This window comes from Nyctereutes procyonoides, unplaced genomic scaffold (genome assembly GCF_905146905.1).
Source record: "Nyctereutes procyonoides isolate TBG_1078 unplaced genomic scaffold, NYPRO_anot_genome, whole genome shotgun sequence".
NCBI lineage: Eukaryota > Metazoa > Chordata > Mammalia > Carnivora > Canidae > Nyctereutes > Nyctereutes procyonoides.
Genome location: NW_026575121.1, coordinates 31852772 through 31877589, shown reverse-complemented (window position 1 = coordinate 31877589; position 24818 = coordinate 31852772). Strand labels below are relative to the sequence as shown.

At 45.3% G+C, this 24818-nt stretch overlaps 2 protein-coding genes across 2 annotated transcripts in view; both read left to right on the top strand.

Moving 5' to 3' along the window:
- Nucleotides 1-11404, top strand: part of OBI1 (ORC ubiquitin ligase 1) — a 40434-nt gene extending 29030 nt beyond the window's left edge. The window contains exon 6 of the mRNA XM_055335584.1: nt 8640-11404. Within this exon, the coding sequence (XP_055191559.1) occupies nt 8640-10155 (1516 nt within the window). The 3' untranslated portion in view covers nt 10156-11404. The remainder of the gene's footprint in view (nt 1-8639) is intronic.
- Nucleotides 11405-21293: 9889 nt separating this feature from the next.
- On the top strand, nt 21294-23270 carry POU4F1 (POU class 4 homeobox 1). The gene is made up of 2 exons (XM_055336159.1): nt 21294-21416; nt 22122-23270. Exons 1-2 carry the CDS (start codon nt 21294-21296, stop codon nt 23268-23270), a joined length of 1272 nt encoding a protein of 423 aa, XP_055192134.1.
- Nucleotides 23271-24818: the final 1548 nt, after the last annotated feature.

Here is a 24818-nt window from a genome sequence, read left to right as displayed (position 1 = left end):
TTTTCATATAACAGTAATTGTCTTCTTACACTATTGAGATTTTTGTTGTTGTTAAGATTATTATATTTTGGAGAAAGATCTAAATCCTTTATTCCTTTTAGAACTGTAAAAAGATATGAAATAGCATGTCATATGTTATTTCTTTCTACAAAAGATTAGAATCCCCACTGATGTCCTGTAAATTTCAAGGCTGATCTTTTCTATTGGGGCAGAAAAATAGGGCATTTCTATGTGGAATTGAAATATATTTATCAAATAAAATGGAATTTATTCCATAGTAAAAAGAGTAGTCCACCTTCACAGGCAGTTAATATATACATATGTCAGCCCTTTTTAGAGACCACGAAAGGGAATCTGTTCATGGTCAATTTCCATATGCAGCCCAACACTAAGGTCGTTTGTGTTAGGAGTTTTTAGGTATCTCAGCAAGAATTTTCAACATCACAGTTTTTAACTACGAATGCATGGTTAGTTTAATGAAATAAACACATGCACAAAACTTTCTTTAAAATTGTATTGATGCCTGGGTGGCTCAATGATTGATTGAGCCCTTGGGTCAGGTCGTGATCCCGGGATCCCGGGATCAAGTCCCGCAGCAGGCTCCCCACAGGGAAGCCGCCTTCTCCCTTTGCCTATGTCTGTGCCTCTCTCTTTCTTTCTGTGTATGTGTGTGTGTGTGTGTGTGTCTCTCTCTCTCATGAATAAATAAATAAAATCTTTAAAAAATATTAATAAGGGACACCTGGGTGGCTCAACGGTTGCGCATCTGCCTTCAGGTCAGGGCATGATCCCAGAATCCGGGATCGAGTCCCATGTTGAGCTCCCTGTGAGAAGCCTGCTTCTCTCTCTGCCTATGTCTCTGTCTTCTCTCTCTGTGTGTCTCTCATGAATAAATAAGTAAAATCTTTAAAATAATATTAATAAAACAAAATTGTATTAATAATGTGAGCTGTTATTTTAAAACTCTGCTCTTCATTCAAAAGCTTGCAAAACACACTATACCTTAATCTTTAAACAGTACCTTTGGGAGGTAGAGGGAGGAAGAATGGCTGCCTGGGCCTTAATTCTTTACCTAGTTCCACTGTCTCTGTGAGACCTTTGTCTTTAAGGAGGAAATTGTGAGTTTTATTTATTCTTACAAAGGTTGAAGCACTTTCTATTTTATGCTAAAACTAAGATGCAGCATAATAATAGCTTGTATTTTTTTTTTAATTCCTCAGAATTAGACCCAGGGACAAATACATATGTAATGCTTAGGCCCTTAAATTTTGCATTTAACATTTTGCTCATTTCAAGTAAATATTGTTTCCTTAAAGTTGAAGATGCCTGCTGATTATGCATAAGGTAGACAAGATGATCATGTATACTTTCTGTTGTGAGCACAATTAAAGATGGAGCTTTCAAATTTATGGTTCAGGTTCAGATTTAGTCTTCATATCTCAACCCAGAGCTAACCTCTTTGGGTTGGCATTTGTCAGGGTGATGTGTCTATGCTATAATTTCCTGCAAGGCCACTTTAATAGAAACAGTGTCTAAAACCATAGTAGGTGTTTGATAAATATCAATTTTGTGAATACATATGTGTACATACATACATACATCTTGTTTCCTTATTTCCTCTCCATGTTTTATTAGCAAATGTAGGTATTAATAAATATTGCAACAGTCCTAGTTACTTAACAATGTGTACAGACTGTATACCCAGCAAACCTAGCTTGCATTTTACATTACTTTATAGTATAAAGAGGTGCTTATGTTTATTGAAGAAGGGATCTTACATTTAGGCACTTCATATAATGTCAGACATGGTGTTTGGACTCAGACATGCTTGAATTCAAATCCCATTCCTGCCACTTTCTGCAAATCCTTAAGCAAGAGACGGTCTTTTTCATTTATCATCTTTAAAATAAAAACAACAGATTTTCCATCATTGGGTTGACACGACAATTAAATTAAAAAGATAATATGTAGTACACATATATAGCAATGTGCTTGATGCAAGTAAGCATTGAATAAATTGTGGTTGCTTCTATTATTTTTGTCAGGATCATTATCAGTAGTCATCAGGCTACTGTTAAAGACTTACTTGTTACACTTACTCTTGGTAAATTCCAACACAGAAGTTCACTTCATTTATTTATTTATTTATTTATTTAATGAGGGGCTGTTTCTTTCTTTTGTTTATTTGATGATGGTCCAGAAAACAGAAGTGTCTTGAATCGTCAGGGGGGAAGAATTTCTTTCTGTTCTCTTAGTATGGCTCAGATTACTTCACATATTTTTGTGGAACCATTGTATGGCTAGGATCGGTCATAGACAGTACTCTTATGATTAATAAATTAAGAATTAATAAATTAAATTAATTAATTAAAATTAATAAATTAAGAATGTAGCATTTTCATAACTGAGTGTTTAATTAAAAAAGAGAAAACTCTTGAAGAAACACTGGCAAGTCATACAGTTCTGCAGGAGATAAAAATGTGTAGGTCACTTCCAAAGCTTTTCTAGGCGTTTAAAGACAGAATGCCCCCCACTATCCTCCTGACACATACACAAGGATGAGATAGATACACAGATCTATCTATAGATACAAGGATGAGGGTAAATACACAGACAACTTCTTGGAAGCAGGGAAAGAGAAAGGCCCCCATCACCAAGTACAGCTTCCTACAGTCCTGGTCCTCTCTGCCTTTCCCTGAAATATGCCCCTCTACGTACCCTGCACACATAAGCATGAGGCAGGACATAGCACTTGGGCCTCTCCCTTTTCTTCCTACTCGCATCAAAATTCATGTTTCTGAAGAGTTGATATTATAAGCTACTCACTTCAGTTATATGTAATAAAAAAGAGGAGTTTGCAAATTTAAGGAATCTCCAGCTGGTGAATTTTGCTTTAGGAGAATGTATTTAGGAAAGAGAAAGGAATAATGGAATGTTCTTCCCTTGTGAAACCTTACCTCTCCTCTATGTTTAAAATAAGATACTTTTCTATTATCTCTGAAAGTCTGGGAATGAGAAGATATGCAACTGCAGTTGTATAAACCATATAATAAAATTCCCTCTGTGAATAGGTTATTCTTTCTTAGGGTAGGTAAAGTGACAGCTCTTTTAAAAAATTTCAAGACTCACTTAGGTTTACTTGGTTTTCTTACATATCAGCTATTCCTTTAGTGAAGTAATTCTCACTTTGCAGAGTTGTATAGGACCATAAAAAAGGCCATTCAAGTAAAAACCATGAAAAGTAGTCTTAATAATCAATGGGAAAAATCAAGTTGCTTTATAAACTTTAATAATTTTTGTCAAAACATTAAGTCTTTTACTATCAGTTATAAATGTATATGGAAATGAAAAAAGAGTAAAACTAATATTTAGTACATTAATGTTTATGTAGTATAATTTAAAACATTAGAAACATTGAGAAGTATTTAATTTATTTGTAAAAACCTTGTGGAAAATAATCTGAATAGTGCCTGTCTTCCTGTCCTATAATGCCTTGACGAATTGTCATACTTCTAAGTTTGCATCAGCTTCCAACATTTTATCCTTAATGCTTACTATGTTGTGAAACATCTCTATATTGCTCAAATGTGAAGGTTTTTGCTAGCCTGTCATTTCTAGACAGCTTTATTCTTTTCATCACAACTACTTTTCTTTATCAGTAAGTTTACTGCTCCCAGGTTCTCAGGTGTTGCTAGAGTCTCTGGAATAGTGACAGTTTCAACATTTCCATGGTCAGTTCTTCAATAATTACATTTACACTTGGTTCCAGTTTTACTTGTAGCATTAATCACTATTCAATTATTTGCTGCACCTTCATTTTTGTTGGCCAGTTCTGTCTTTTGATTATCCATTCTTTTAAAATGTATGTGATGGGACTGCATGTTTTACTGTCTGTGTGTGAACTGAATGACTGATGCAGAGTGACCAGTCACTTTCAGACTTTGAAAGAAGTGACCTGATTGGTCACTGATGTACATCTGTTATTTATGTAGTGTTTTGTGAACTGAAAAGCGAGTGTTGAAATTTTTATTTTATGCAGTTTCATGCATAAAATAGTTATGTTAATATAATAATAGTTAATATGTGGTAAATTTGAGCTACATTGTTAAGTAATTGGTATTATTTAAACTGTAGCAACTGAAATTTATGCATATTAGAAGCATGTACAGCAAGGATATCAACGCTAGAAAACTGTCACATAGACCAGATCAGAAAAGCTGGTCCAGATCCAAAGATTACTTTCATTTTGTTTCATAATTAATTCCTTACCTAGTAAGTTAAGGAAAAGATATGAAATCAAAGATAGGTGGGGGGGGGGCAGGTGAGTTCACTTTCCTGATGTCCCTCTATGTCCTGAAGATGTTTCTGAAGTTTAGTAGTCTCAGCAACCCCCTGGGCTGGCTGCCTTTTTCTGTCTTGTTGGGGATCCATTGAGAACTAGAGAGGCAAGCTAATCGCTAAAGTTCTCACAGCTTGTTAATGGCAGCATAGCACTAGGTTAGGTCTTCTGATACTTGGTTCTGGGATTTATTTTTTTTACCGCAGTTGCTTTCTTTTGATCACCTCCAAGCACATCTTGTTACCCCTGTTTGATGGGCTGTGAGAAAATGTGGACTGAGGAGCTTTTCATTGTTAGGGAAAATCTGCTCTAGGTAATACCTCAGAGGTCAAACTAGTAGGGCTTTCATTTCTCTTACTGCTAGTAGGGACAGGAACAGTCTTCTACCTCTGTAGCTTTTTGGACAAGGGGAGCCTTAATCCAGAGTGTACATATAGGTTAACATTGTACACTGAAAAATTCTTTAAGCTTCTCCCAGATTCTAGCACACTTCCGATATATCAGTTGCAGCTCCCAAACTGCTTTACGATGTTTTCTCTGACATAATGAAGCCTTTGGCCATCACTGCTACTTTCAAAATCAAAGCCTTTTGGTCTCTAATGGAATGTTTATAAAAATACTCCATTTTGAAATTTGCTCAGGAAAAGGAAGTATGGTAAATGATGTTAGAATTCCCTCCGGCTTGCCTTGGCATTGATTCGTTTAATGTTATGTACTCTGGAAATATCTGGAATTAGTGTGAATAAGAGTATTAAAATCCAAAGTTAAATAAGCTCTTATCTTCATTGTCTTCTTTTATGGAAGTATAGCATCAGATAGGCAGCCCTAATTGTTACTTCTATATGACTTGATTAATTTCCTTTGCCAAATCTAATATAGTAATCGAGGGTTAGCTTAAAATCCCTAATAGCTATGTCAAAAGTCTCATATGTTTCCATTCTTTTGCTAAAGTTAAAGTGGAAGGTTTTATTTAGAAGGAGCAGTATAGGATGGCAAGCCTGTAGTAAAACAAACAAACAAACAAAAAGCCACAGAACTATACTCTGTATAGGTTGTTCTCTGTTGCTTTCTTTGGTGTCAATGAAAAAAAAAGGAAGAAATAAAGACAGAAAAGAAAGAGAGTCAAATGTATGAAACATTCAGTTTAGTAACATAGTAAATCAGAATACTTACATGTAGAAGAGACCCAAGGACCTTTGGCTTATCTGGTGCTATGGTGGTGGTTCTCTCTTGATGTAAGGCATCGATGGATCTTAAAGTAAGAAAATAACATTTATTCAAGAAGTATTTAATAGGACTCCTATATGCCAGGAATTGTTCTAGGGAGCTAGCAGTGAAATATAAGATAGTCAGACTCCCTGCTTTCCTGGAGCTTATACTCTAATGGGGGAGAGAGAGACAAAAAAAATTACATGGATTGATTAATTAATTGATCAGTTCCATGGTTTCACCCTACATTTCTGTTAGTTTGCTCACCAGCACAGGCCTCTGATTAGCATGGTAAAAAGGTCTGATCACTCAAAGTATTATAGACTTGTAAAGTATTGAAATGGAACTTTGGGGAATTGAGGGCAGTGACCTTTTAGAAAACAGCTGGCTCCATCAGTGACTTCTGCTTGCTGTCCCTGTCATATGTGCTCCGTTGCTGACCTTTGTTGTTAGTTCTCATAGCATTTCAGCTTTCTCTCTGAAATAACACAAAAATTACACAGTTGGGACTGTTATTTTGACTTCCAAGGAGAACCATTTGTTAACTTCTTTTAAAGACATAATAAGATTTTGGGAAACTTTTGGGAAAGACTATTTGTCATTAGTCTTTTCTTATGTAAGTCTCTGAGTTCCCAAGGACATACCTTGGTAATAGCTGACTTATTATCTAGTAACAGTATTTGATTCCACATTGTTTGATTTTTTTTTTTTACCTTTATTGTAAAAATAGCACTTAAGGAAAAAATAAGTTTTATCTTGGTAAGCAAATTTAAGGCTGTCACTTTTGCTGTTTGCATGAAATAAACATGCTACACATTTTTTTTCCATTTAAAAATATGTGGGTTATTTGATTATAGAGTAGTTACAATCAAGAACTCACAAACATCTTTGCTGATATCCTTACGATCTTTATCTGCTCTTTAAAATTCCCTTGAAGAAACTACAAATACATTTACAAACCAAAACATTTTTCTCTAACAAAGAAGGAACAACTACCATCATTGACTTAACTTGATACTCATAGTAGTAAACTTGGTTTTAATATAGGGAGGCTTGTTACTGTAGTTGATTTTGTTTTTGTTATACCTGTGGTTTTTGCTTTGTTTTTTAGAGGCTGAAGGGAGTGTGCTCTTTCTGGGAGTTCAGTTAATTGTAGTGAGTAGATCAGTATTCAGTACAGTGTCTTTTAAGGCCCTTTCTAACTCTGAGATTTTAAGAATCTATGTTTACCTCTGCCCTGCTTTTTTCCCCCTAATGACCAGAGCTGGGATTGTGTCGGAATGAGCTAAAGCGTGAATTGGGCTGGAGTGTAGGAGGAGGTGTTGGGCATTGAGTGAGAGTCATAGCACATACAGTGGTTGTCTCTAAAAGATTATTACTGTTGGGTTTCTTCTTTATAGTTTTTTTAAATACCTAGTATATTCTCTTCATTGTAATTACTTTTTTAAAAGATTTATTTATTGGTTTCAGAGAAAGCGTGTGATTTGGGGGTAGGAGAAACAGAGGGAGAGGGAAAGCAGATTCCCTGCTGAATGGGACCTGAGGATACCACAAGCCCTGAGATCAGGACCTGAGCCAAAACTAAGAAACCACCCAGATGTCCCTTAATTGTAATTACTCTTATAATTAAGGGGGAAAGGAAGAAAAAGATAAACCCATAGATAAAAAAAAAAATTTAGAAGTAACCTTCTCAAGTACTTTCCTCCAAATAGACAATCTGTGAATTCTTCAAGATGATAGAAAGAAGCTTTTTAAAAGAATTTTTGTAGAGAAAAGTATTTTCCATGGGGTTAGAATGCAATGCTTATGTTTATTGGCTCATAAGAAGCAATTTCTTAAAAGATGGAATTTTCTTTGATGTTCAGATGGAATTTAAAGGTAGACCTTTTATATCCATTGGAGCTGGGACAGTCTTATTGATCTTTGTATCCCCAGCTCCAGATATAATGTCAGCCCATACTAGGTGCTCAAAACTGTTTTCTGAGTTGAACCTAATACCCAATTCTTTTTTTTTTTAAGATTTATTTTTATTTATTTATTTTAGAGAGCATGCATGTGAGAGTGAATGCAAAAGGGGAAGGGCAGAGGGAGAGTATCTCAAGCAGACTCCACACTGAGGGCAGAGCACCACATGGGGCTCAATTTATGACCCTGAGATCACAACCCAAGTAGAAATCAACAGTCAGCTGCCCAACCAATTGAGCCACCCGGGGCATCCCGCCCCCAGTACCCATTTTAAGGGAATAATGAAAACAAGATAATCCTGAGTAAAAGAAGTGAATTTTTGATATGTTCTTTTTCAGTTACTCTCCAAAATGTTCCTTTTCAGAAAATGTGAAAATGTTTTTATTTGTAATATATTAGAACCACAAGCACTGACTTTGTATTTTAAAGTTGGAAGAAATCAGATTGATGTTCCACACAGTTGTAAAATGCCAAAAATAAGTAGAGCTAGAATGAATTAAAGCCCAGTGTTCAAAAAGGCCAAGTAAAAGCTTCAGATCAAGGGTAGCTATAATTGAAAGGGTCCAAATAAGTATTTAAAACCACTCCTGCTGGGACTGCTAAGATTTCTGAATTTCAAATTGGCATTTTATGTTTGACAAGGTGACATTGTATAAGAAATGTATTGTAAAACACTGCTGTACGATAGGAAAATGATTGAATGTAAATATTTCAAGATGTGGACCACTGTTCAAATGTTATCATAAATCTTTGCCATTGTTTTAGGGGATAACCCTGCATGCATATATGAGCTGAATTGATAGAGCTAGCTCTCGGAAGGGAAATCAGCCATGAGTTTCTGCATCTCTGCTACTACTAATCTGATTTGACCACAAAATCAGATCTATCTATCTATCCTATTAGATCTTTGCCATTGTTATCACATGCGTATTATTACATAAAGTGGAAAAAATCTTTTGTGAAAATAATACATCTGGCATTGCTTTTGACCTATTCTTTGAATGGTCTGAGATGTCACTGGTAGGTGAAATTGGAATGGGTTGGGACAGTTTGTATTCTTAAACTTTGAAAAGTAAAGAAAAAAGCTCGAACTGTAAAGTTTTAACTATCTTTCCATTCCTTGCAGGTTTGGAAGGTTTACAGTAGCTGCTCTTCAGTCCAAAGTAGAACAGCATGAACGTGAAACCAATCGCCTCAAGAAAGCCCTGGAACGAAGTGATAAGTATATAGAGGAACTAGAATCTCAAATTGCACAGCTAAAAAATTCAAGTGAAGAGAAGGAAGCTATGAATTCCATTTGCCAGAGAGCACTTTCTACTGATGGCAAGGGGAGCATAGGTAACGAGGAGGATATGGCCTCAAAGAGTCAAGGTGATGGTGCCAGAAAGCAGGTTGGCTCATCCACCTCAAGTTCTCACCTGGCAAAACCTTCTAGCAGTTCTGCGAGGCAGGAATGCACCAGCAAAACAGAACCAAATTGTTCCAAGAACAAAGACCTATATCAGAAACAGGTGGAAATAATGTTAGATGTCACAGATACAAGTATGGATACTTACTTGGAAAGAGAATGGGGTAATAAACCAAGTGATTGTATACCCTACAAAGATGAAGAACTTTATGATCTTCCAGCTCCTTGTACTCCTTTGTCCCTTAGTTGCCTTCAGCTCAGTACTCCAGAAAACAGAGAGAGCTCCGTGGTCAAAGCAGTAGGTTCCAAAAAGCACTCAAATCATCTCAGAAAATTGGTGTTTGATGATTTTTGTGATTCTCCGAATGTTTGTAATAAAGATTCATCAGAAGATGATAGAAGTGAAAATGAAAAGAAATCAGAATGTTTTACTTCCTCAAAGACAGGGTTTTGGGACTGTTGTTCCACAAGCTATGCCCAAAACTTGGATTTTGAAAGCTCAGAGGGGAACACGATAGCAAATTCTGTTGGAGAAATTTCTTTAAAATTAAGTGAGAAATCAGGCTCATGCTTATCCAAAAGGTTGAATTCTATTCGCTCTTTTGAAATGAATCGGACAAGAACATCCAGTGAAGCATCAATGGACGCAGCTTACCTTGACAAAATCTCTGAACTGGATTCAATGATGTCGGAGTCCGACAACAGCAAGAGCCCTTGTAATAATGGTTTTAAGTCAGTGGATCTGGATGGATTATCCAAGTCATCTCAAGGCAGTGAATTTCTTGAGGAACCGGATAAGTTGGAGGAAAGAACTAAGCCAAACCTTTCCAAAGGTTCTCTAACTACTGATCAGTTAGAAAATGGGAATGAATGGAAACCCACTTCTTTTTTTCTCCTCTCTCCATCTGACCAAGAAATGAATGAAGATTTTTCTCTTCATACTAGTTCTAACCCAGGAACTAATGAAATCAAACCCCCGAGCTGTTTGTTTCAGACTGAGTTTTCCCAGGGTGTTTTGTTAAGCAGTTCACACCGGCTATTTGAAGATCAGCGGTTTGGGTCATCTTTGTTTAAGATGACTTCAGAGATGCATGGTCTTCATAACCACCTTCAGTCTCCATGGTCTGCCTCCTTTGTGCCTGAGAAGAGGAATAAAAATATGAATCAATCAGCGAAAAGAAAAATCCAGAGCAGTCTTTCCAATGCTAGCCCATCAAAAGCAACTAAAAGTTGACTCATTAGAAAGGTGTCATTTATGTTTTTGTCCTGAGAGGAATATAAGTTTTTAAAGTTACTTTTTTCCCCTCGTAAAAGTTCTATATGATTTTGAATTGATAATCTGTAGTCAAGTGTCAAGTCAGAGTGGTGGTTTAGCCTGTACCCCAAATACTTCTGTTCGTTTTAAAGAATTTGTCCTTTTTCAGTTTCATTTGGGCATCTTTTTAACTAGAAAAGATAGTTTCTTTTCATGAATATTATATGTATCTGGTTTGGGTGTATTTTGTTTTCTTGAATCTTAATTTAGCTGTTAGATACAGTGGCCAATTAATGAGCCTTGGTTGTCTTCAGAACTTGGATTTCTTAAATAAAACTTTTTGTGTTGTCTACACACTGCTCATAAGACACTTGAGTTCTTGAAAGCTTTCCTAGGGTAAAAATAATTTTGCTTGCCCTTTTTTATTTATGTTTAGTGGTGGCCCAACTTTTAGGCAGGGCCATGGTGGAGAAATAGCACTCTAACCTTAGTCCAATACTTATTTACTTTTTTTTAAGACTTTTTTGTACGTATGTTTGCATTTTTAACATTGTGTTTTGTACAATTTTTGCGAAAACCTTTTGCTAAAATGAAAGAATACATTTTCTATATGAAAATATTTGTTTTATGTCAGGTAGCTTTCGTTTCCTCATCTTTTTGTATGTGTGTTGAAAATCAGAAATTGAGCCTACTACTCTTACTTTGGAAAGAAGGCATAGAACGGTTGGTTGGGTTTGGAGGAGCCTAAACGATGTAACTTCATTATTCCAGATACACAGGTGCAGAAGTGCTCTTTGCCAAATTCTTGATCCACTTTCATCCCAGGGGAGCTTTTTTTTTTTTGGAGTGAAGTTCTTGTTTGCATGTTACTGTTCTTTGTGGAAACTCTGTATGCATGGTAGTGTTCTTGCTTGCACTGTTTTCCTTACTTAAGAAAAAGAAGTTTTAGTTGGCTAATAGCATATCTTTTATGTAGGACAGAATTTTTTTTCATAAAGAGTGTTGAGATGAGAATAGGTGAGCTAAGCACAATTTTTAATTTAGGCTCTGAAAAAGTATATTCTAAACATGTTTGGTATGCCAATATAGGCCTTTAAAAATGGTTTGTATGCTAATGACTTGTTTATCTAATGTGCACTGAACATTTTACATTAATACTGTACTGTTTTACATTAATACTGCATGCTTTTCTATGTGAATTGAATAAAGGATGTCATAAGCACTGTAATCCTTGATGTTGTCTCAGATTTTGAATTAGCCTTTAAAGACCATTAAAACTTACCATTTTTAATTGATCTTATAAGGGTTGAATGATTTTTACATTCTTTAATGATTTTTAAGAATCCAAAAAAAATTCCATATTACAAGAAAATGACATAAAATTCAAATTTCAGTATTTCTAAATAAAGTCGCATTAGAACACAGCTACACTCATTTGTTTACGTATCATCTATGACTACTTTTACATTGCAGTGGCAGAATTGAATAGTTGCCATTGAGACCATATGGCCCACAAAGCCTAAACTATTTACTGTTTGGCCTTTTACAGAAAAATTCGCTGACCCCTGTTAATAATAGACTCTAGGATTCAATGAACCATAAAAGTATAACAGATCATTTTTATGATTTAGAGAATCATGCCCTCCACTTTTAGAAATAATAAGGGCCAAAAAGAAAAGCTAACAAAGCATAATTTTTGTTTTATCATAAATATTTTCCAGTATTTGTATTTTTTTTGATGTGTTAAAGTTAACTGATACTTTATGAGATACCAGAGGTTTAGATATCTTTGACAATGTAATATATTTGAAATTCTATTAAATGTAGAAATCCACAATTTTTCTGAGTAATCATAGAGCAAGTTGGGGGTAAGCCTCACTCTGATTCTATCTGTAACTCATCTTTACTATGAATGTGTCAGTTTTTAATCCATTAATCCAAATACACACTGACAATGTGCCCTTGAATTCCAGAACGTGTAACCTTATTTACTAATGTCTAATCAGAGTGCCTCTGTTGGACCGGAGTCTTTCCCAGCTGCTTCAGAAACATTGCTCTATTCTTCCCAAAACAATATTTCATATATTAATCAAGCCTGTGACATTTCTCAGTTGAAGGGAATAACCTGCAGGATTTTATTTTAATCACATATTTTCACGTGTACTCTTTACGTCTTTTACGATAATCTGATCTATCATGATAAATGTGGTGGTTTCATATATCTTTTAAGTATATTTATTATATGCACACTTTAAAAACAAAACAAAAACTTATTTAAACCAAGTACTTTGGGACGCCTGGGTGGCTCAGTGGTTGAGCGTCTGCCTTTGGCTCAGGGCCTGATCCCAGGGTCCTGGGATCGAGTCCCATGTCAGGCTCCCTGCATGGAGCCTGCTTCTCCCTCTGCCTGTGTCTCTGCCTCTCTCTGTGTCTCTCTCATGAATAAATAAATAAAATCTAAATAAAATAAAATAAACCAAGTACTTTGCTAACTTCTATTTCCTTTAATCATCATTTCAAACTCTGTAAGCCAAGAACTGTTATCCTCAGTTTAAAATAAGAGATTTGAGGGGTGCCTGGGTGGCTCAGTCAGTTGGTTGAGCATCTACTTTCAGCTTAGGTCATGATCCCAGGATCCTGGCATTGAGCCCTGCATGGGCTCCGTGCTCCACAAGAACTCTGCTTCTCCCTCTCCCTCTGCTTGCCCTTCCACATGCTTGTGCTCTCTCTCAATCTCTCTCTAAAATAAAATATTTAAAAATACATATAAAAAAATAAATGATTTGAGGATTAGAGGTCACACAGCTGGAATGGGATAGAGCCAGGTCTTAGAGCTGGGCCTCGGACTCTAGAGTTTACCCTTCCTCTCCTATGCTGAGAGTTCACATTTGGAGGCCAAAGGATGAATGGATTTGAAATTTCCAAGGATTTTTTTAAATTACTTTAGAAATATTTCTAAACATGTTTCTAACATGTTTCTTTCCAAGTAGCATTTAATTCCTGCCAATGTTCCAGGGTCTAACTCCACTACTAAGTGGAAGCTCAGTGATGAGACTTGTGTGCCACTTAGACATTTAGAAAGTTTGTATTTGCTCTGACATTTAGATGAATCTAACCCTTCCTTATTGGGAGGGTTAGCACTAAGGCTGTGTTAGAACAATATGCACTTGTGATAAGAGAAGCAGACACGAATCTGTCATGTCTCTAAAAACAGCATCTTTTGATTGCTCCTCTTTCTAAAATGTAATGGGTAAGGGAATATAACATGATGCTGGGCTTTTTGTTTTTTGTTGTTTTGTTTTGTTTTACATGCCCTTTAGTGTTCATCTTTTAATTTTCAAAATCTTAATCCCATCCACAATGACATGACTTTTTCCTGTTTTAATTGATCAGCTGTGACTAAAAGTGAAAATGGTAGTTTTTAAGATGTATAGCTCCTTAATTTCAAATCTGCTTTATATTCTTATAGTTTCTTTTCTATTTACATTGGTTTAGAACTAAAGTTACCACTGAATAGAGGAAGAACTTTGGTCTTAAACCCTAAGATGTTTCAGGAACTTGATTCTGTCTACTTGAATTGTTTTCAATTATTGTGTATAATACATATACCAGGTTTTGTACCTGTGAGTGATACTTGTAGAACATCAAACTGAGATGAACAGTTTAACATTTATGGAGTGTGGCCCTATTAGATTTAAAGTGTTTCCCAAAGCTTCATAAGGTCTTTCATTCCTATTTGTGGGAGTCCTACAACACAGTCTTTGCTGTGATGATGTAACCCAATCCTTTTAATAATACTTGGCAGGGAGAAAACCTTTTAAGCAATGATCTCAGAGTGCATAGTGAACATTTATTGTCTAATTCTCGGAACCCCGCTCTGAGCGAGGAAACATCTAGTAAGAAAGATGCAGATTTCTTTTAAGAACCCATCTGGAGCTCAAGCTACGGTGATCTTCAGTTCGATAGGACGGGAGCAACCCAGAATACTTTGAATTGGAACTCCACTTCTTGAAATGGCAGATTCTTAGATCTGCTGTGTCTTTAGAGGGAGCAAGCCAACTCCCTGTAATAAATGTTAGTTGGATGACCCCAGTGTGGAGAAGTGTGTGCCTTGTGCAACGCTTGTAATTTCGTGGTGTAAAGATCTGGTTACCAAAGGCAAGGATTTAGGCATTTACCGAGACTTTCTGTTATGACAGAGAAGCTAGTTCTGGCCCATTTTGATCCTTAAAGCACGGTGAGTAGGAAACGTCGGTGCTGGGGATAGCATGGAGCAGAGAGGAAGTCAGGCATCTCCACGGAAGCGCCGTTCGCCTTGGGTCTCTAAGGATGAATAAGAGCTCGGTGTGGGGAAGGACGCGTCCTCGAGGGGCCTGTCGGTTGTCCTTGTAGGGGCGCCTGTTCCACGGGCGTCTCAGAAGAGGTGCCCAAGGCACCACTGCCTAAGGTCAGGGCATCCGGGTGAGAAAGGGCTCTAGATTGCTCCAGCCTGACCTTGCAAGTTTGGCTTTTGCTCCGCCTCCTCTTTCTAGGCGTCCCCCGAGACTGGAAGGAAGGAAGCTAGCCCTGGCCGGCGGGGCCGGCGGCCTGCTGGCGAGACGGCGGCTCCCTGGGCGCGGGGCGGCTCAGGAGGCGGCCGGGCTGGCCCAGCATCTATCTGTCCATTAAGCCGAGGCTGGGCGCGGCGGGGCCGGAAGGCGCGACCTCCTTCACTCACGGGGTCATCTCTGCGCGGGGGGCGGGGAGCTGAGGTCCAGCCCGCTCGGCTCGGCTCCGAGCCCCCTCCCCCCCTCGGGCCCCGGCCCGCCGGCCCCCCGGGAGCGCAGACCCGCCGGAGCCCCGCGGCCCGGGATTTCCCGCGCTCTCTCGAGGGCGCTCGCAGCTCGTCTCGCCCAGGCCCCACCCCAGGACTTGCCACGCGGTTTCCTTTCATTTCATCACCACCCGCGAAACCTGGCGATTAAGACGCGAAACCAACAAAGAGTTTTCTTTCCACCTTAACCTTGCACACAATCCTTTAACAAATTAATTAATCCTAATGAATTAACACTTCATTTATTTAAACGCGCTACAGTCCATGAATTAAATTTTCATGCAGTGATTAAAGGCTGTTAAAATATGCATGATTTCGTTAAAATTTTATAATAAATCAGGGCAATGTGTTACATGACAAGGCAACTATTTCCCAGTCCCTCGCAAGGGGCTTTGATTTGTGCGGGCGGCCAGGAGGAGGGGCGGCTGGCGGGCGGCGGCGGCGGCGGCGGCGGCGGCGGCGGCGGGGAGCGCCCGGGCCCGGCGACAGGACCCCACTCCGCGCGTCTGGCGGCGGGACTGGCGGCTTCGCGCTCGGCTCGGCGGCTTCTGGGCGCTCCGGGGGATCCCGCTCGGGCGGGCGGAGCTGGGCCTGCGGAGGGCGCCCGCCTGCACGCGGCCGGGGCCGGGGCTCCTCCGCTGCCCGTTGGCGCCCGCGGGGCTCCCTCCGACCCGGGCCTGCGGGCGGGCGGCCACTGTCTGAGAAGAGGGAAGGCGACTGAATTCCTGTGTCGTCGCACAGTCACTGGCGGGAAAGCCTGCTGTAGAGTTGCGCTGTGCGTTGCTTTAAGCCGGGCCCCTCCAACACCTCTTTCTGAACAGCGCGCTCTTCCGGTTTTGAAGGAGCCTGGGTGGAGCGGGGGGGGGTGGGGGTGGGGGTGGGGGTGGGGGTGGGGGGACTTTGCTCCTCTTAGGATCTCATCCCTAGGGCCTCGTGGCCTTGTTTAGGGGTACAGCGTGGTTCACTCGGACGGCGAAACTGGGACTGGCAACTAGCGGGCGGGGAAGGCCATGCCCCAGTGAGGGCCGAGACGTAGTGGCCCGGCTTCCCCCGTAGATGTTCCACAAGGTCGGTTGGCTTTAAGTCCATAGAGAGATGCAGGTGGAGAGAGAGACAGAGACAGAGAGAGACAGAGAGACATCCACGTAGGTAACGCCAAGAGTGGTAAGGACCGGCGGTGACCTTGACTGGGGCGCAGCATCTCGGGGTGGGCTGGTCCACATCCCGGAGAATGTTCCCAAAGGAAGATGCACTTAAATCAAGCGGCCGGCGGGAAGAAGACAGCGGGGCACCTACCGGCTTACCCGGGAACCCCCTCCGCAGGTGCCACCTGGAATCCTGGCTGAACGCGGGGCTGGAGCCCTACGGAGATCGCCGTGGGGCCCAAACCTCACTCAACCTCAGCCCTGGGGAGGGCGGCGAGCAGCCCCCGGGGCGGGGCGGGCCGGGCCTCCAGCAAGTCTCCGAGCTCCCGCCGGCCGGAACGGGGCTCGGAACTGGCGGCTGCGGCAGGGCTGGGCCCCGGGGCTGGCGGAGGGCAGGGCCACCGCCCGCAGTGCGACGGGATGGGCGCTGCGGCCCCGCGCTCCGCTCCGCGCGAGCGACCTCCGAGGACCCGGGCACGAGCCGCGGGGAGCCCCGGCCCCTAACGGGAGCAGAGGAGACGGGATCGGCCTGCGCGAGGGGCAGCGCTGAGACGCCTAGGATCCGGGCAGCCCGGGCCCGGCCGAGGCAGCCAAGGTGCCGCGCCAGCAGCTCCCCCATTCCACCCCGCGGACGGCCAGTGTGGGAGCGAGAGGGCGCCGCCGGGCCCACCCAAGGGCAGCTCCGATTCCCGAGAACCGACCCCCGCCCCGCCCTCAGGGCCTGCTCCTCCCCCGCCTGCCCCTTCACTCCGGCGCCGGCCAGCTCCGAGCCCCGGGGGCTCCCCCTGCACGCGGAGCCCCGGCTGCGGCTGCTGCGCTGTGGACTGTGCCTCGTTCCAAACTGGGCAACTGCCCGCGGGAAACGTGACGTCCCGAGTCTGGGAGGTGCAGAGCTGCGGCTCGGGCCGCCAGAACCCGAAGGGGCCGGCCTGCAGGGAGGGCCGGATCCCTGGGCTCAGGCCCGAACTGGGGCCGATGCCCTCCTCCTGTGCACACACGCCAAGTCCACGCACCCAAGTAGACATTCTTCAGGGCCAACCCCCTGGCCCTGAATCCGAACAAATAACTCGGGTTCCGTCCCTAAGGTGTGTGTGTGTGTGTGTGTGTGTGTGTGTGTGTGTGTGTGCGTGTGCGTGCGCGCGTGCCTGGGGCTGTTGAGTCCAGCGCTGATTTTCCCCGCGCCCCTTAGGAAGGAGAAAGGCAGCCCGAGCGGGCAGCAGCTGTCGGGCGCGCTCTCCGGATCTATCTGTAGAGGTGGGTGGGTGTCTAAGGTTAGGAGACTTGACTCCCAGCACCGCCGGCCCTTGAACGGCCCCTCTCTTGCCGTTCACTCCAACCAAGGAATCTCTCTGCTCTCCGGGAAAAGGCAGCTGCCAAAGGAGATGTGAAGTGGGGCCTGCCAAAGGAGGAGGAGAAAATTAATTAATGAGGGAAAGAAATGTGTCTCTGATCCAGATGATAGACTCCCTATCCCTGGGGGCGGAAATTCCTTGGAAATCAATAGTTGTGCATTCATTATCCCCCTCTTGATAAAATGCAAAGCTATGAGATGGGGGGAGGGGAGAATCTCTGTTGGTCATTAAACAAGAAGAAGGAGTGGGGGCGGGGGGGGGAAGGGATGCTTTCCAGGAATCTATGCCAGGGCTCAGACCCCATGTGGTCATCATTAGCACAGTCAGGGGCCAACTAGTTACTGCACTTGCCAAACCAGAAAAACAAAGCAGTGACTTATTGGCCAGCCTCAGTCCACCACCCTTTTCTTTCACCGCAGTGGGGTGAGTAGAGAAAGACTTCAGGAGGTCCCAGGAACTGCCAGCAGATCTGCCACTGTGCCTCGCTCTCTAGCCTGGGGCTGAGGCCCAGCAGGGATGTGGCAGGATAACTGTCCCAGCATCATCTCCCACCCCATCCCATATTTCTCTACACCTCCCTCTCTTCGAACCTCTCAGTATAAAAACCCCTTTCACCTGGGGCTGCCCCACTCTTATAGACTGCTACCTCCTGGAGGGCAGATACCCATATTTTATACCTCATTTTCTCTCCAATGTCTTGCCCTGGCTCAATCTGGTGATTACTAAGCATTTGAGGAGGGAAAGAAAAGTAGAAAGTAAATGAGGGAAGGATGAAATAATTGAACTCCGAAAAAGAACAAGCTACTATCAAGTTTCACAGCTCTGCGTGGGGACGACGTACCCCTCTGGTCCAGTGTCCATCTCCTTTTTAGGAAGAAAGGAGACTCTTCAGTGATCTTCCTGCTTGCTCCCCATTAACCTCTGGTTTGCTGAACTCTCTGGCTTTTTCTTCTGGGCCCTCCACATCTGCCTTCTCTTCCTTCCTACATACATGTGTTGTTTGGTGGCACATTTTTACTCTGTGACAAGCACCTTCTTAAGTACCATGGTGGACACAGATGAGCCCCAAATGGGCTTGCAGTCCATTGGGTTAGGGGTGGGTTGGGAATTGAACCCCACAGCCCTCATATTTCTAACCCCAGGAAAAGCTGAAATACTCTCGGCAAAGGTCTGGCCCCATCCCAAGGTGTTGCTCAAAGAAAGGTGTCCAAAGAAACTTGAACTATAGAAGGAATCTTGGCAGGTGAGTGCACTCCTGATCTCTGGCAGGGTGCCTGACTTCTGGGTTTCCTGGTGCCCTCCCAGCATCATAGTGTAAACTGAGATGAGCTTCCAGTACTTTGGGGGCCCACCCTGGAGGAACCTGTGCTGTTTGCAATTCTGTCTCCCATGGACCCTTCCGGGCCCCTAAAAGCCACCCTTTCCCTGGGGAGCGGGCAGGATCTAGACTCTCACCCTCTGCGGGACCCTTCCTTCGCCTAGAGAGACAGCTCAGGGAACCGCTGCCGTAGGTATCAGGAAGGATTAGGCTAAGCCTGGGCACCCGGTGTGAGAACTACCTTAGGACTTACTCGCTCCCTCCAGCGATGTCCTGCTTCTCGTCTATCCCCCATAGAGATAAAATTGCATTTAGCACTCCCAGGGGACCACGTAATGGATGGAAACGCAGCTCCTCTCACACCAGCAAGTGAACATTTTTCTTACTCCCGTCTCTGGCTGCAACGGGGGAGGAGTGTAGAGAGAAAAGAAATGAAAGAAAAAGCCATGGTGACGCCTGTGGGCTCTTCTTGGAATTTGAGCATTGAGTGGGTATGCTAAATATGGACACGTTTATCCTAAGAAAAGATCCACACATTCGCAACTGAGGTTTATTGAAACGAGATCTGTTCTTTGGTGAAAATACAGTCCTCTTTGGTGTGGAAGAGACCAGAAAGATTATTTATCTGATCTCTGCCTCCCATAAGTAGCCTCTCGCCGCTCTCCAGCTCTCTTGCCACAGATGTGATAACATCTGGGCTGTTATTATCACCCGGGGCAAGCTCTGTGTCCCTGGGGACTTGGCACCTGAACTGTGGTTCTCCTGGGAGGCCCTTGATCTGCCTGCCACACAAGGGCCATAAAACAGGTTGGCTAATTGATTCATTCTTCTTAGGTTTTGATTTCACAATAAGAGAATACATAAAAAATAAAGTCCGGACCAGAGCTGCTTAGGTTTCTTTCTTTCAAATTGGTTTGAATTAATATTTTAATCACACTTCCCTATAAACTGGCTTGATCCTGTCCCCTATTGGAGAAGAATATATGTGTGTGTACATATATATATATATATATATAGAGAGAGAGAGAGAGAGAGAATATATTTTTGTGTATATATATATATATATATATATATAGAGAGAGAGAGAGAGAGAGAGAGAGAGAGAGAGAGAGATAAGAGGCAAAGAAAGCAAAACAATGGGAGAGAAAATAAAGTTCTCTTTTCAACATCTTATTATTTTTTCTCTGAAGTGAGCTCCTCTTCCCGGAGTATCCAGCATAAAGTGTGTGTGTGTGTGTGTGTGTGTGTGTGTGTGTGTGTGGAGAGGAAAGGATCCCAACAACACCCTGTTAACTATTTTTCCTTTTGATTACTAGAAGCCTCAGATCACCCGGAGCTCGTTTGAAATGTGGGTTTGTACACGGTTAAAGGAGACAAACAATAAGAGAAATGCACAATTTCATTTCAACAGCGGTTCCCTAGTAGAAAGCACACGCTCCTTGTGGCTCCTAAGTGGCTGTCACTGTCGGTGCCTGACACAGTTATATTCACAACAACAACAACAACAACAAAGTATGCAGAGGAAATTAAATTATATGGAAATCAACAGCGTCTGACTGCTTCAAACAAACGTCTGTCACCGCGATTATTCTCCAGGAACCTATTCATAAACCTTGAAAGAAACAGGTTCTTGCAGCAAAAGACAGCATCTTCTGCATTTCTGTGTTGTTATTTATACTGTATACAGAGGAATGCGCGGGCATAATTTAACATACAGACATCCAGCTGTATACATCATATAACAGCTTGTTAGACACCCCGGAGTGGAGGTGTGCCTAAGTAATGCGCTTCTTTCTATTCGGGGCCCGCGATGGAGACGGGGGAAGAGTTTGAGAGAGGGAAAGCACCAAGGGGCTCGCGAGCATCTGGTCTTCCTCCCCCTGGAAGCTGCGTACCCCGCCCGAGACAATAGCTAGCCCTCTCGATCTTGCCAGAGCCGCGGTGGGAAAGGTGAGGCGTGCAGTGCGCATGCCCGGGTAGCTACAGGTGCATCACCTGCGCTGTCCTTGCTGGTGGTCACTATAAGAGCGGCTCCCGAGCGCCTGCCGCGGCCGGGCGAGCGCGCGCGCGCGCAGACGCACGGCGCCGCGGAGAGGGAGCGAGCGCGCGTCAGACAGACAGAGACAGCTGATGCCCGTCAGCGCGGCGGGGCCGGGAGCTCTCGCGAGAGCTCCCCGAACCGGCCGCGAGAAGTGGGGCTCAGGTGTAAGAGGAGCGCATCCCGTCGGCGCGCGGGGCTAGAGCTCTAGGAGAAGTGGGATCGCGAGGCCGGTGCGCGGCGCTCCGCACGGTCAAAGGGAGCGCCGGGCGGCAGCGGCGGCAGCAGCAGAGGAGCAGCAGCAGCAGCCCCCGGCGCGGCCGCCGCCTCCGCGCCTCCGCGCCGCCAGCCGCCGCGGCTGCAGCCTCCGAAGGGAGGCTGGGGGAGCCGGCGTGCGCACTTTCCCGCAGACTTTCGGAGTGTTTGTGGATTTACATGCCAAGCCAGCAAGATGATGTCTATGAACAGCAAGCAGCCTCACTTTGCCATGCATCCCACCCTCCCTGAGCACAAGTACCCGTCGCTGCACTCCAGCTCTGAGGCCATCCGGCGGGCCTGCCTGCCCACGCCGCCGGTAAGCGCCCCACGCCCGCGGCCCCGGCCCGCGCGCCCGCCCCCTCCCCGTCTCCGAGACACTGCATGTCGGGTGCCGGTGTGCGCACAGGTCCAGGTGCGGGGATTTGCGGGCAGGGATTTTTAGAGGAATCCCGCTGCGAGGCATGTTTTGTCCGGTGGCGCTCACTGTCGTGTACCCGTCGCCTCTGCCTCTGTGTCGGGCGCCTGCGATCAGAGAGCGGAGCGCTGGGGCCATGACTCTCGACTTCCCTCCACTTTCTCCGTTAATTTCACGCCTCGGAAAGGCGGCCTCTGTGCGTGCTCGGGTGCGTGACACGGGTCCCCAGCTGCGAGTTACATCTCCATTTCTTCTTCTTTCCCCCTCCTTTTTGGTCTCTCTCCCACGCCGGTTCCCGGAATGTGTTCTTGTGTTCCCGTCTCCCCTGCGCCTGCCTCTCTCCCCACACTCACGTCCCTTCTCCTCTCTCCCCCCTGTCTTGTCCCCAACGTGCTTCCTATTCCGTCTTTCCCGGTCTCCACTGTCCCCACCTCCCTTGTCGTTATTTTGGTTGCTTTGTGCCTGGTTTTGCCCTTTGCTCGTGCTCTCCGGCTTGTGTGTGGTTTTGTTTTGCGCTTTTGCTGCTTTTCTCCTCCCCTTCCGTTTTGTGGCTTTGTTTGTTTGTTTGTTTGTTTGTTGTTTTGGTTTGGTTTGTGTCGCCTGCAGCTGCAGAGCAACCTCTTCGCCAGCCTAGACGAAACGCTGCTGGCGCGGGCAGAGGCGCTGGCGGCCGTGGACATCGCCGTGTCCCAGGGCAAGAGCCACCCTTTCAAGCCAGACGCCACGTACCACACGATGAACAGCGTGCCGTGCACGTCCACGTCCACCGTGCCGCTGGCGCACCACCACCACCACCACCACCACCACCAGGCGCTCGAGCCCGGCGACCTGCTGGACCACATTTCGTCGCCCTCGCTCGCGCTCATGGCCGGCGCGGGGGGCGCGGGCGCGGCGGGCGGCGGCGGCGGCGCCCACGACGGCCCGGGGGGCGGCGGCGGCCCGGGGGGCGGCGGCGGCCCCGGCGGCGGCGGCGGCCCGGGCGGCGGCGGCGGCGGCGGCGGCCCGGGGGGCGGCGGCGGCGGCGGCCCGGGCGGCGGGCTGCTCGGCGGCTCGGCGCACCCGCACCCGCACATGCACGGCCTGGGCCACCTGTCGCACCCGGCGGCGGCGGCCGCCATGAACATGCCGTCGGGGCTGCCGCACCCCGGGCTGGTGGCGGCGGCGGCGCACCACGGCGCGGCGGCGGCGGCGGCGGCGGCGGCGGCCGGGCAGGTGGCGGCGGCCTCGGCGGCGGCGGCCGTGGTGGGCGCGGCGGGCCTGGCGTCCATCTGCGACTCGGACACGGACCCGCGCGAGCTCGAGGCGTTCGCCGAGCGCTTCAAGCAGAGGCGCATCAAGCTGGGCGTGACGCAGGCCGACGTGGGCTCGGCGCTGGCCAACCTCAAGATCCCGGGCGTGGGCTCGCTCAGCCAGAGCACCATCTGCAGGTTCGAGTCGCTCACGCTCTCGCACAACAACATGATCGCGCTCAAGCCCATCCTGCAGGCGTGGCTCGAGGAGGCCGAGGGCGCGCAGCGCGAGAAAATGAACAAGCCCGAGCTCTTCAACGGCGGCGAGAAGAAGCGCAAGCGGACTTCCATCGCAGCGCCGGAGAAGCGCTCCCTCGAGGCCTACTTCGCCGTGCAGCCCCGGCCCTCCTCCGAGAAGATCGCCGCCATCGCCGAGAAACTGGACCTCAAAAAGAACGTGGTGCGGGTGTGGTTTTGCAACCAGAGACAGAAGCAGAAGCGGATGAAATTCTCCGCCACTTACTGAGGGGGGGGGGGAGTGGGAGGTGCAGGCGGGGCAGAGCGGGAGCCCAAGGGGCTTCCGGGGGGCTTTCCCCGAGCCCGTGTCCTCCTAGATCTGCTTGCTTTTGGGGAGTCCCTCCGAGCGCACTCTCTTCCACCCCCTCTCCGCTCTCCCTGCCCTTTACCCTCCGCAGAAAAGCGGACTGGGGTGCTGGGTGTGGGCACCCGAGAGCCAGGCGCGGGGGGGAAAGGGGGGATATTTGGGTGAGAGGGGAGTTTGGGGGAAGGAAGACAGAGATTGGAGGAGGGGTTCAGAGGAGCAGATTGGTTCTGGGGGTTAGGGTGGGGGGGGGAGACTCGGGAAGAGTAGGGAAATGAACTGTTTTTGACCAGAGACACTTGTCAAAATCTCCTGGGGACCAAGGGACTATGTACAAAAACAAACCTACCAACCACCAAAAACCAGACAAATAAAGACAAACTAAAACAAAACAGAACAAAAGCAAAGAAAAAAAAATGCTTTAGAAACTTAACTCTGGGGAGCCGTATTCTGCAGCTTCATTACCCCCTAAGGAAGAGAAAAAAGAGCACCACTATTACTACCACCAACCCCAACCCTACATACCTGAACTGAGTTAAAAACCGAAAACCAAACACACCAGAAGGTGAAATTCTGGGTAGCGAAGCTAGCTGTTCTGTCTCTGTGTTTACTTTTTCCCTCCAAGTCTCACCTCCACCCCATCCGTGTCCTCTTTGATTTATTTTCTCCGTTCCACTGAGACCCCATACCTGTTCTCCACTGCCAGAAAGTGAGGGGGGTGGGCACAGCTGAATGGGAGGGAGGCAATTCGGGAGTCCCAAGTTTTCCTGTGACCTGGCCTATACTCCTGTGGCCTCGTCACTGTCTGGTGGGGACGTTTAGAGAGACACACAGGGCTTTTGAGCTGACTAAAAGGCAGAAAGGCAGAATTTAGGAGCTCTGAAATAAATATTTTATTCCAGGAAAATAAAACAATTTAACAAAGTTTTTCTCTTTTCATTTCTGCTCTTATATCTAAGATCTGGAAAACAGATTACTTCCAAATAAGCTCCCCCCTCCTCATGGAACTTGCTTGCCCTTTCATTTATTTTTCCCAGTGTGGTTTATTTTAAACTCTCTACCGACTTTTCCCCCTATTGATTCAAATACACTGATGGGGTGGAAGACGGTAGGAGAAATACTGTGCCCTATTTTCTCTCCAGAACAAGACCCACCTTGCTCTTCTAGGTACCCTTTCTTTCTCTCTTTGAAGAACATGAAATCTTTGAAATACTGGAAAGTTTCTGCTTTCAGTTGGAGCAGGACTTGGCTGGGAGAAAAATCAACTAAATCCCAGAAGAGAGGAAGAGAGGTTTAAAGCCCTTCCGTTTGTTTCAAAGGGGTCTGCATGTTGGGGGGGGGGGGAGAGCAAAACAACTGTTTCATTATTATTATTATTATTATTATTATTCAAAAGTAATTTATTGCTGGGGATAAATGTTGGGTAGGAAGAACTTTAATTTGCACTATCAGTCTCCCAAATAGAAAATCATG

Coding starts and splice junctions, on each gene's coding strand:
- POU4F1 (XM_055336159.1), top strand. CDS start 21,294: ATGATGTCTATGAACAGCAAGCAGCCTCACTTTGCCATGCATCCCACC. Junction 21,417..22,121: donor CCTGCCTGCCCACGCCGCCG/GTAAGCGCCCCA, acceptor TGTCGCCTGCAG/CTGCAGAGCAACCTCTTCGC.